This window comes from Scyliorhinus canicula, chromosome 11, assembly GCF_902713615.1.
Source record: "Scyliorhinus canicula chromosome 11, sScyCan1.1, whole genome shotgun sequence".
Classification (NCBI taxonomy): domain Eukaryota; kingdom Metazoa; phylum Chordata; class Chondrichthyes; order Carcharhiniformes; family Scyliorhinidae; genus Scyliorhinus; species Scyliorhinus canicula.
The window spans coordinates 88,144,965-88,158,392 of NC_052156.1; the positions used below are offsets into that span (position 1 = coordinate 88,144,965).

A 13,428-nucleotide genomic window follows, 5' to 3' on the forward strand; every position below is an offset into this window, starting at 1 on the left:
GCTAAACTAATCCTCATATACGTCAAGTATTGAAACACTGAGCAAATATTGATAATGTTGCAGGTACAAAGCTAATTGCAGCAAGAGCATTAAATTCCTGTGCTCTATTAAGAAAGTCATGCTGACACCTTAAACTTGTGAATACATTGGACCGTAAAGAACATTTTCTGAGTCCAGAGCTTGAATACTTACATCTTATACTAATAGCAAGTTGGATGTCAGCTAATGTACTGCATTTAAATTGTCCTGTTAGCACTGGCGCACATTGTCACCAATACATGTTCTGAATTACGTTTCAGTTCTACCTTGTGAAAATGTGAATTATCAGAAAATAGAAAATGATGGACTTAACAGTAATAGTAATGAACATCCTAGGCATCTAGGCTGTATAGTGCTTGCTTTTAAAATGCTCAATTGCCCAGATTTTTAAAGGAAAAAAAGGCTACCAATGTTCATCATTATTAAAGAGTACATTTATTAGCCATTTCCAACATCTGCATTTCCAGATTTAAATGCAGGACTCAGGAAGTTCCTGTCAAAGTCCTGCTCCTCCAGAAGCATTGCTATATTGGTATCTCGCTGAGACCCACCAGCATTTACCCAATACATGCTGACTGAAAAAAATTACAGCTTGTTCATTCTAGTGTAAGTGGATTTTTATTGATGTGTGATCTTAGTTCCTTCTAAACAACCTCTCTGGCACTGTGAAGTCTTATCTCTTTAGATTTTGTTTATTGCTGGAGATTTAAAAAATTTTCTTCTTTGGATACTATCGACAAATGTGGTTGAAATTGCACTGGTTGCATGTCAGGCTTTCTATAAAATTAATTTCCATAACCTCAAATATAAAATCATCCATGAACTAAACAGACAGTAAAATAGAATATGATTGTTATATTACAGGGATGTAATGTATATGCACTCTTTGACTTGCTGAGTTGTTTTAACTTGATGATAAACAAAGGGCACGATTCTCCACTCCCCACGCCGGGAGGGAGAATCGCGGGAGGGCCGGGCGAATCACGACACGCCGCCCTGGCAAACCCACGATTCTCCCACTCCCCCCCAAAATGGCGTGTCGCGTTTTGCGTGACGCCGCTCGGAGAATCGCCGCTCGCGTTTTTCACGGCGACGGGCGATTCTCCAGCCCGGATGGGCGAAGCGACCTGACGAACCCGACCAGTTCATGCCGGCGCCAACCACACCTGGTCACTGCCGGCGTGAACAGCGCGCGACAGGTAAGTGTGGGGCCTGTGGGGGGCGGAGGGAGGATCGAGCTGTAGCCACCTAAGATGGACACTGGGCTAACAAAATGGAGAACTGCTAAGACTGCAGGGAAAAAGCAGTTTAGCCAAAACAAGCAGTCTGCAAAGACTGATTAGCATTTTGCACGCAGCAAAACTAGTTTCTGGCCAGGTGGAAGATCTCAACCAAAGGTGTTAATAGCAAAACGCTTTGCATATTAATGAGGCAATCCAGATCTGGGCACACACAATAGCAACATTTGGTTTTGAATAGATACTTTAAGTGAAGGCCCAGACAAAACGGCACCAAAAGTATCCATCTCAAAAGACCCTAGAGACCGCCCCACCCATCGAGAAGGGACCCTCAGATTGGGGAATTAGTGAGACATCGATTGAGAATTGATCCAATCAATGCATGGAAGGTAAAGCCCGCCCCGAAAAGGCACGGACATTGGGGACCACTATAAAGATAGACCCCCACACATGGTCCTGTCTGTTTGTGCTCCGGCTTGAGCTGTTCGTGCTCCGGCTTGATCTGCTTTGCTCCGGCTCCGCTGTTTTGTTACTCCGGCTTGCTGTTTCGACTTCGACTCCAGTCTCCAGATCCTGTCTTCCATCACCAGCCGTTGAGCACCAGCCATCAACTGGTGACCTCCCAAAACGACGCTCGCTACGTGAACTTATACAGTACTCTTCTAAGAACGAACAGAAGGTGCAGCTAAGAAAGGACCAAAGGCCTTGTCCCCTGACCTTGCTGGTTTCCACTTAGATAAGTATTTAGTCGTTTAATAGTAGAAATAGGTATTAGTCTTTAGCGTGTGCATGCGTATTTATTATATTTGTATAATAAATTTTGATCGTTGGAACTTACTGATCAGTGTATAGTTTTATACTTTGAACCTGACCTTGGAATATTTGTGAGGTGTTTATACGACACCTGGCGACTCCCGAGCTGAAAATACACATACAGAGCCTAGCAGTGTTAAGCACACGGCCTTTAAACGGAGGCGTGTTAATACACTCCAATAAACGCGTATTACACTCAAGTAAAACGTGCAACAGAGCACAACGGACGTGCTCATCAGATGTCTGGCCCACGATCGGTGCCCACCGATCGTCTGGCCGGCGTCTGTAAACGACGCACTCTTTTCCCTCCGCCGCCCCGCAAGATCAAGCCGCCATGTCTTGCGGGGCAGCGGAGGGGAAGACGGCAACCGCGCATGCGCGGGTTGGAGCCGGCCAACCTGCGCATGCGCGGCTGACGTCACTTACGCGCCGCCGGCCGCGTCATTCTCGGCGTGCCACTTTGACGCAAGCGTCAAGGCCCAGTGCCCGAGATTCACGCAACGCCGCTCCTAGCCCCCCAGGGGGGAGAATAGGTGGCGAGGAGCGGCCTCCGACGCCGGAGTGAAACACTCCGGGTTTCACTCCGGCGTCGGCTGTTTCTCTCCGCTTCGGAGAATCGCACCCAAAGTCTTCCAGTTGATGACAAATTATTTAGTAACAAAATAATATACTTGAGAGTTATTTTACTTTAATACTTTGACTAGTAGTAGAATTAATTAAGATTAGATTAAATTAACAATGAATATAATACACTACACTCTGAGCTAGTCACTTCTATTCTCTAGCTGCAATATACACAAAGAACCTAAAGAAAGAGCGGAAAAATCCTTATATGGGCGGCATTCTCCCCTACCCGGCGTGACGGAGGGTCCCGGAGTAGGGGAGTGGCGCCAACCACTCGGGGGTCGGGCCTCCCCAAAGGTGGGGAATTCTCCCCACCTTTGGGGGCCAGCCCCGCGCCGGAGCGGTTGGCGCAAAAAACCGGCGCCCCCGGCTCGACCCGGACGACCGGTCAAACGCGAGGAGCGATTGCCTTACTCCCTGACCTATTCCTCCCACTGACCACATGATTGAAATGAAATGAAAATCGCTTATTGTCACGAGTAGTCTTCAATGAAGTTACTGTGAAAAGCCCCTGTCCATTCTACCGAAAATCCAACAGCCAAAAGCGCCAGCCCATCCCAGGTGGCCCCCTCTCCTGACTCCAAGGAAAACACCTCGGAGGAGAGTTCCGAGGATGCAACTGTTATAGTTGCAGCACAGCTGTCATCCCCACCCTCCACCAGCACAGATACACACACCTTGGTGGGAAATTATAGTGGTCAGGCTTCCGGGGCACAATCTGATCAGCACCACACTGCTGCCGATGTACATCTGGTGGAGGCAAGAACCCTCAGGCGAGACAGCTGTTGGAGGTCTACTGGATCCATAGACCCAGCTGGGTCCCGGCTTGGTGTTGAGTCTGCGGAACAGAGTTACCCGTGGCTGATTGGGACGGAGGGACCAACCTGGACATTCAGAGGGAGATGTCACTCCAGCAGATCCATAGTCGATTGGAGGAGTCCCAGAGGCTACGGGCGCAGGAGATGGTGGCAGCAATGAGTGGCACCGAGGCCAACACTGCTAGGGTGGCGACCACAGTGGAGAGCCTGGTGCACGAAGACGGTACCATGAGTGAAGGTGTCCAAAGCGATGCGTAGTCGGTGACAGCCATGGCTGAGGATCTCGACAGTATGTCTGCCTCACTGGGATGTCACCCAGTATCAGGCCGACCTTGATGAAGTTCTGCGTGACATGTCCTGCTCTCAGATGGGAAAGGCTGAGGCGCTGCGGAGTTTGTCCTAGTTGCAGCTGGGCATGGCTCAGGCACTGCAGAGCATGGGTCAGGCACTGGAGGATGTAACGCAGTCACTGAGGAGCATTGCTGAGGGCGTGGACACGATAGTGCGGACAATGATGAACTACCAGGGTTGGCAGAGCCAGATGATGCAGGGGCAGCCGGGGTTCGAACTAGCTGCCCCTCCGTCTCAAAGTGATCCCTAGGGTCCTATGGGTACCGACAGGGAGATGGGGACGCTGAGTGCCAACGCGGGCACGCCCCATGGTGCAGCGACGGTGTTCGGAGTTCCGCCCCACTGATGAGACGGTCAGCACATGGGCTGTGCATGTGCTGTTGATGAGTTGTGACCCGCCGGCCCCAAAGCCCCCAGAGGATGCCAACCATGACCATCAAAGGCCATGGGACGAGGTAAGCAGCTGCTGCCTCTACCTCAGATGTGCATCCTGGGGAAACACCAAGATGCAGTGGTAGATCTAGGAGGGCCAGGCACGTTGAGCATCACTGAGGGCACCGCGGTAGGGGAAAGGGGTTAGGTGAGGGGAGGGGTGCAGTTGGGGGCCGGCACTATCGGGAATGGGTATTGTACAGCACATTAACTTTCTGCACAAACATTATGATGCCTCTAGCACTTTCTTCCGCAATGCGGGATGATCCCCAGACCCTTTGCCTGTCTCTCCAGGCAACCCCCCCTCAACGTGGCACCCACCCATCCTCCGGTGCTTATGTCCTGGGAACTCTGTCCCATTCCCTGGTGTTCGAATGTTGGTTGCTGCGTGTGTGGTGTACTAAAGGAGTACTAATCGGCACCAGCATGAGCACTTGCTGTGGAGACCGGTGAATGACAGCAGGCCATTGGATGATGGGTGGCTCTTGTTAATTGTATGGAAATGGGGCTTAAGTGTTAATAATTGGTTTCTTGCCAAACTACGGCGAGATACAAATTTGCCTACGGGAGCAGGCCGGTTGCATCCCAAACTGTTTGGTGCAGGGTGAAGTTCCCGTTTTTATCCTCTCCCGCTATTCACCGGCCTAGTTACACTTGAGCACGACTGTAACAAAGCCGGAAGATCGCGCCCTTAGAATTCTTTTCAGCACTGGGGAGCTGAACCCAGAGATCGGGCTGCCATTTTGAAAGGGTGCCCCGATTTTAAAGTGAGCTTGTGGGTCCCCTACACCCCTCACCCATTGGCAATGTCACCCCCCACACACATGGACACTACCCCATACCACCCAAGTAAGGATACCGCACCCTCTCCAGACCTCCTCCCCCAAGCACCGTTACAGCACCCCCTCCCTTCTCGGAACCCCACCCTTCATCCCCAACTCCCCAGAGGTCCCTCCTTAGTTTCCCTGCACTCTCCCACCCTTCAATCCCCCATCCTCATTTCAAGGGGCATGTCCCCCCTTACCCCGACCCTTGGCAAGGCCGCCCTGGCACTCGGGCACCCTTATATTGCCACCCTGGCACTAAGGCTGACTTAGCAGTGCCATCTGGGAACCTTGGCAGTGCCAGGGTGGCAGTGCCAAGGTGCCAGCTGGGCAGTGCCAAGGTGCCCACATTCCAAGAGGAGGGCCAAGGAGCCACCCGTCACTCACCCTGACCACCCAGGGGTCTCTTGATGGCCCAGGAGACCGCCCAGGTGCCGTTCCGCCTGGTCCACGTTTGTGTGGACCAGCACTGATCGGCGCCCGGCTAATAATAATAATCGCTTATTGTCACAAGTAGGCTTCAATGAAGTTACTGTGAAAAGCCCCGGCTGCAGCCTCGCTGGGGAGGCCGGTGAATCTCTGGAGGCCTGTGGAGTCCAGGTGAGTAGGTCATAATTAGGTTTAAGACCTACTTCCGGGAGTGGAGTTTGGGGCGGAGTTCCGACTCCAACATATCGCGGGACTTCAGTGAATCCCGCAAGACGTGGAGACTGTGTGGAGGTTCGCTGGAGGGCTCCCCCAGGATTCTCCAGCCACGTTATGCTCTCGCTTGAGCGCATTCGCGGCAGAGAATCGCGCGCTCTGAAATCAAAGCCTTAACACATTTATTCTGTATGTACTTCTATAGATGTATAAAGTTATTTAGTTAAAGGCCTGTGAGCCCATTATCGTCAGAACGTCAGAAGGTAAGTAACATCAGTAAATACAATTGTCATTTCAGGGGATACATTGATGTTGATTATAATTTGCTAATTCAGCTCCCTTCAGCAGCAACTGGTCCAATACCTGAGACGCATTAAACATGAAGATAGGTTATAAAGCACTTTGGAGTCCTTTTTTCCCCAAAAAGGTTGTACATGCTCCTTAAGTGTAAATTGTGATCTAAGTGGAAGAACAAATCTAAGTAATGAATGTGATTGTTTTGGAAAAAAACATATTAGGCATAAATAAAAGTTAAATTAAAATGAAAAATAGACACGTAATAGTAAAGAGATGGTGAATCAGGGTCATAAAAGTGTGAAAAATTGAAGAGTTAAATGTTTCATATCATGCATACGATGACTTTATTCTTGTATAGGTTTAATATTCATGTCATAAAGCTACTTGCCATTTGAGTATATTCCTACATCAGAGTTTATTTCAATATTACAATGAAGAAGCTGAAAAGTTACTGAACCAACCCTCTCTCATAAAGGAGGCTGCCAATTCTCTGAACTTTCCAGAATCAAAGATTTAAAATCTCAATAGAAGTATATAGAAAAATACACAGGAAATAAAGAACAGAATATTCTGTCACAATTTAATTTTTACAATGTATTAAACAGCTCACCCTGAGAAGTACTGATTGCAATGTTGGCACATTTTTCCCTTGAAGTGTATGATTTTAAAAAAATAATCAATTGGCTTCCTAATACAACCGTCCATTCACGAATGAGTACTCACCCTCGATTACTGACAACAGCCGCCTTCAGATGGATATAGCTTGCAGGAAAGAGACCCTGTAAAGAAAAACAAGTTTTCTTTTCTTTAAAATTCTAATAATGCACAGCAATCATTACACAACCAGATAACCTATGTCAAACAAATGAAAAAATACAGTAAACAGCAATTATACAGAATTAGTGAATTGCAGAGTTTTTATGAAAAAATTCTTTCTGCCATTATTGGAGTTTCGGTTTTGGAAGATTTTGTGATGAAAATAATGTCAGCCATGGGCAGGGTATGAAACAGTGATGAAACGCAGATGCATCTATATCAGCTCTTTCAAAGAATATTTCACCACACATAGCAGAATAATCCAGCTTTAAATGTGTGCATGTTAATTCATAATTAGTACACAGGAACATCATTAAACCAATCCCGCAAACCAACACCAGCAACAACCATATTTTTTTTAAAATCAATATCTCGTTTGACTAATTCATTTACATCCCATATGACTGTGGCAAAGGTATGCCTTTCCTCCTCCGCCTACTTGACCTATCTGCAGCCTTTGACATGATTGATCATATCCCACCCCCCTTCCAGAACATCACCACTAAACTCGCCAGGTTCTATTATTATCTATCTAATCATAAGCGGAGAATCACTTGCAATGGTTTTTTTCTCAGCTGCAAGCTGCTTCAGTGACATCATCCAAAAGCACAATGTTAGTTTGTCAACACCAAGCTCGACCTCACTACCAGCTCTCAATTCCTTCACTGTTACTACATTATAAAACTTCCTATCCAAATCCACCACTAGATGAATAAAGGTTTGAGGCAAAATTTGATAATAATAATTATCGTTATTGTCACAAGAAGGCTTCAATGAAGTTACTTTGAAAAGCAGCTAGTCGCCACATTCCGGCATGTGTTCGGAGAGGCCGGTACAGGAATTGGACCCGTGCTGCTGGCCTTGTTCTACATTACAAGCCAGCTGTTTAGCCCACTGTACTAAACCAGCCCCTATCCAGGTGACCAGGGTCTTGCCGGGGAGAGCCAACAAGAGCCCCCGTCGCCACCTTTGGGGAAGTCCATATTAAGTGTCAGTCAGGCATTCAAGTGGCCAGTGATGGGCCTTCCCTCAGTCAACCACCATGGGTGGGAACCCCACCCCCTGGAGCTGCGAGACAATCAGAGGCCAACACCTCCTTACTGCTGTCAGCATCAGTAGGGGGAAGTGGTAGCCCTGGTAATGTGCCCATCCTAGGTCCAGGATCAGCAAGGTGCCCAGGCCACTGATGAGTGAGAGTAGGAAGGAGGGGTGATGGGATATGTGGCTGTCTAAAAAGAGGTGGAGGTGTTGGAATAAAGGGAAGAGGGGGCGGCATGTAGCTGATCCTCTCTACCCAATGCTGGGTCTCTCAATCCGGCCCCAAGGGTTTTGTGGGTTTCCTTGTCGGGCTTCTTGCGAGGAGGCCGCCACAACCAGTGCGAGCTGAATACCAGCAGTTCTAGGATGAGGTCCTTAAATGAGCACTGACCGCACAGTTATGAGCCTCAATCAACAATGGGACAGCAAGGCCATCCATGAGTCTTTCAGTCTCGGATTTAATTGATCAGAGGAAGGAAGGCCACTGTATCTCCACCTGGCACCCTCCCAACTTGGGGGGGAATCGGCTGAGTGAGTCACATGACCCAGGCAAACAATCAGGAACCAGGATGGGGATCACTCAAGCAAGCAGGAGTTTCTGAATTAGTTAGATCCTGGAAACTGACTTATAGCCACAAAGCTACATTGTAGTTCTATGTAAATAAACACTGCAATTGTTATTCACCTAATTGGTGAACAGGAAATATTACAACATATTTTTACCTCCGTAACATCACCAAACTTCACTCGTGGCTCAGCTCATCTGCTGCTGAAACCCTTGTCTATGTATTTTTGCTCTAGACTCAACTATCCCAAAACACTTCTGGCTATTCTCCCACATAAACTCCCACTCTTGAGGCCATCCAAAGCTCTGCTGCCCATATATTACCACGCACCACGTCCCCATTCCCCATCATTCTGCGTTCGTTGACCTACATTGACATCCAGTCAAGCAAGAATTTGAAAATTCTCAACCTTTCTTTTAGTCCTTCCATTGCTTGGCTCCTCTTTATCTCTGCAGTCACCTCCAGTCCCATAATCCTCTGAGATATTAGTGCTACTCTAATTTTGGCATTTTGGAGCATCCCGGATTTGAATGGCTCTGCCATTGGTAACCATGCATACAGTTGCATCAGCCCTAAGCTCTGGAATTTCCTTCCTTCACCTCTCCACCGTTCTATTTCGCTCTCCTCATTTAAAACAATCCTTCATCATGCGTTATGTTATCTTATGTGGCTCAGTGTCATGTTTTGTTTTATAATGCTCAGTGACAGGCCTTAGATGTTTTACTAAAGGAGCTACATAAATATGTTTTTTGCTACTTTTTAAAAAATTATTTCAATGATGAGATCACCTCTTTTGAAATGGTCATAAAACAATGTGACCAGGTAATCAATGGGACATAATGTTCTTACTGTTAATCAGGGAAACAAATAACTAGTAAATCGCTGATGTCCTTGACTCTGAAGATGAAATAAGATGAATTCTTGCATAATTTTTGAGCAACCCTTTCACATTCTTTGTAATTGCACTGCACCTACCACACTTGATGTGTTAACTGTGTTGGTCTAACATCGACTGCAACTGGATGCAGTAAAACGAGAAACAGGCTTCCGACACAGGAGATGGTCCAACACTGTTTTATTGAACCTGTTGATTGCTGTACATAATCTGCTGTGGGTTGACACTCTATTAACCTAACTGATAATCTCCTACTGGCTTGACCAGACTAGCTCTCTATCACATGGTGATGATGTTCATTGGGCCTATGCACTGCGACTATCTCCCGAGCCGTGTCCTGTGAGAGAAAGAGAGCCTTAATGCCCTGTGGTCTTTATAGTAGTGGTGTCCTGTCTGGTGATTGGTTGTTCTGTGTCGTGTGTGTTCATTGGTTATCCGTGTATCAATCACTGCCTGTCTGCATCTAATAATATACTTGAGTGGATATTATGACAACACGATCATGATTATTTTTATCTACTGATTAGTCTTTTAATTACGTTTGGCTTGAAGGCTTCAAATTACCTCAAAATTTGGACTTTGTTGAGTTCTTTGTAAACTTCAGAATAAGTGGACAGTTTTGAACCACAATTGTGAGTTCTGAGCGTGTGTCATTCTCAGAAGGTATCTGAATTGAAATAATTACTATTTATTACTTCATTGTGTACGGATTTGGGAATTCGTTTTCTGGTTCACAAAATACTTTGCAACAAGCTGCATATTAAATTCTCAGAGCTTTATATGACAGGCAAGTCTGATTTTTTTGTTGACAGTAACAAAGACAATCGGACAGCTTTTCATTGGAAAAAAACTACTTTTTAAAAAATCAATAGGTTGCAAGTTCAGATTAAATAATATTTCTCAACAATTTTTGGGGCTTAAGCTAATTTTTACATGTGAACTGAGAAACTGTTAAATAGTACCTTTAACCAACAAATTGGATACCTCAATACTTGAAATATTTTCTACCGGATAATAAAGTTCAAGACCTTTTACTTTCAATTAACGTCAGTTATTTGTATGTGAATTATGGAACAGTCTTGCAGCATAGAGGGAGGCCATTTCGCCCATGATGTCTGTGTTGGGTGTTTGAGAAAGCCATCCAAATTAGACTCACACCTCAGTTTTTTCCATGTAACCTAAGATGATATAAGGCAGCAAAATTACTAATGGTGTACTAAATACTATAAGGCAGGAACAAGCTAAAAACAGGAAATGAAGTTGGGGAGGAACTGAGGTGAGGGAAGGAGTTAAATGGATGGGGTTGGGATTGACTAAGAGGTGTGGATGGATGGCATTTGGGCATGCTGCTGCTAACTTTAATTGGAGACATTGTTTGAGATTTTATCATGTGACATTCTGAGCACACAATGTTTGCAAATGTTACGCATTACCTTATAAATATGGGTTCCCCTGTAATTCTTCATCTTTGTTCATGCATTTGCATCAACACCTGTTATGCGTGAAGTTCTGAGAACAAGGAGGGCACATACAAGCAGGCAAAGAGGAGAAACTGAGAATGGGAAGAAGCGAAAATGAAGGTGGAGCACAGATTCACTGCAGGAATTCGGAGGTGGGTGAATGCCTGATTGTGCCAGTAATTAATAATAACTATTCAAATTGCACTGATATCTAATATAAATCTTTAGATTCCCCTCATAAACAATAAAAACATACGGGTGGGTGAGGGGACAGCGGGGCAGCAGGAAACTGATCTAAAATTGGTCAACCCACCAATGCCAAATCCGGCTGCTCCACAGGGCAGATGGCAGCCTGAATTAATTAAGAGTAGGTCTTCAGCCCCCGTCAATGAGGAAGTTCTGCCTGACAGAGATTGGCCCATAGTTCTGTATGTCCAGTAGTGCCAGAAGACAGTAGTAGCCATTGTTGGGACTACAATTGTCATATTAAGATGTTCCGGACTGTAGGGTTAATGTGGGACTAGAGAAACACTACCTGCCACATGATGATGTGGAATCATATGGGAGTAGGAATGGTAGTGCTGAGCCTAGTGGAAGCCGATATGGCATATATATGAACATGGCTTTGTGCTATCAATAAAGAGTTACTGTTAAACCACCCAAGCTTCCAGACCTCTTGATGAGACATACATACAACCCAACAACATGATGGCAGCAGGTGAAAGACCCCAAAATCCCCAAGAATGAAGAAGCAAATACACCTTAATCTGAGCAGAGAAAAGTGCACCTAACTTGATGACATTGAATACACAGCTGGAGATTGTGGATCACTTAAGAAGTCCCATTACAGTTGTGAAGGCTGCAGGGCAGAAGAAAGATTCACTGTGCAGTGCAAGAGAACAGCATCAGAGCACGTGGAGGTTCGTTGTGAGACTCGATTGCAAACAGTCAAAGGGCCTAGCCAGGTCGACAAAGGATGAGCAAACTCCAAAAGAAAAGGCTGAATTAAGCTTTCAATTTCAGTGTAAAATCAGGCAGCACTGATGGCTTGAACAGCATGGCTTGAAGAACATTGCAGCATGGATCCAGATTTGGTGTCATAACACAACATGACCATATGCAAGTTGAAAAAATCATTTTTAAAAAGTCAGAGTAAAAAAATCGGCTTCAATTTGATTTTCAAAGTTTCAAAAAGCAACTTGCTGGCCAAAACACTTTGTTCAAAAGATTTTCTGAAGGATCGCTGAAGTTTAAAATGGCTGAGTAACCACAAATGGATCTCGTTAAGTCTCGAAAATTGCGGGAATAAACAAAAGATTACTGCAGAGCCATTAAAAAAAATTAATGCTGTATTCCCATGCTAAAAACAGCAATGATTAGTAAATTAACAGTGCCTGACCAATGTAGGCAGATGGAAGGGCCTGATCAGGTGCAAAACTAGGCATTACGGAAAAGAATTTTAAGATAAATGATAGCACCAGGCTTGAATAAGAGAACAGAGGCTGAACAAGTGATTGCATATTCAGTCGGTTCAAAACCTGACAAAATAATAGCCAGTCAAGGAGTAAATGAACCTTCCAATAGCTTTGACGAGGTCATGAAGTTCTTTGACACCTACTTTAACCTAAGAAGCAATACATTTTTGGACTGAGAAAAATCAATAATTGAGTCCAAAAGCTGGGGGAACGTGCAGACTCTTTCATAAATGAGTTAATACAGATTGACTTGATGCACTATCAATTACAACGAGACACGAGTAGAGTGTAATCGAGGCTTTATTACGCAGAGGTGTGTAGCCTCCCGCAGCTGCTGCCAAAATGGATTCAGCTCAAAGAGCCCACACATTTATACTCCGCCTACTGGGCGGAGCCAGCAGGCAGGGATCTACCCCCATACCTGTAGTACAGGAGCCTTACCGTAATACACCTCATATGCGATATATATACAACAGTGGTGACTACCACATTCACCCCGTTAAAAAAGAGTCCAGCGGGGGTGGTAGAAAACTATTTACATACATAGGTTAACATTTTAGGAAAAGTTTACAAATTCAGACGATCGGGCGCCTTGATCCTCTGTTGCGAGCGTGTCGACCTCATCTTCATCCCCGGGTGGGACCAAGGGGAGGACGGATCGGCCTGGAGCGGGGGCTGTGGTGAGGTGCGCTGGGGGGAGGAAGGGTGGCGCCGGGGCAGAGGGTGGGGGGGGGGGGGGGGGAACTCAGCTGGAGCCAGGACCCTGAGGGAGACAGTGTCTTGGTGGCCGTCGGGGTACGCCAGGCGTACTGCGGGTTCGCATGGACTAACTGTACCCTCTCAACCAACGGGTCCGCCTTGTGGAGCCGCACGTGCTTGCAGAGGAGAACGGGTCCTGGACCTGACAGCCACATTGGGAGCAAAACCCCGGAGGTGGACTTCCTGGGGAAGGCAAAGAGACGTTCATGGGGGGTTTCATTAGTCGCAGTGCAAAGGAGTGACCGAATGGAGTGAAGGGCATCGGGAGGACCCCTTGCCAGCGGGAGGCCGGGAGATTCCTGGACTGTAGGGCCAGCTGGAAGGCCTTCCAGACTGTCCCA

At 46.3% G+C, this 13,428-nt stretch overlaps 1 protein-coding gene across 1 annotated transcript in view; it reads right to left on the reverse strand.

Moving 5' to 3' along the window:
• dock3 (dedicator of cytokinesis 3) overlaps positions 1–13,428 on the reverse strand; it is a 1,304,448-nt gene that overhangs the window by 1,082,106 nt on the left and 208,914 nt on the right. Inside the window, 1 exon segment of the mRNA XM_038810823.1 lies at positions 6,802–6,857. Within this exon segment, the coding sequence (XP_038666751.1) occupies positions 6,802–6,857 (56 nt within the window).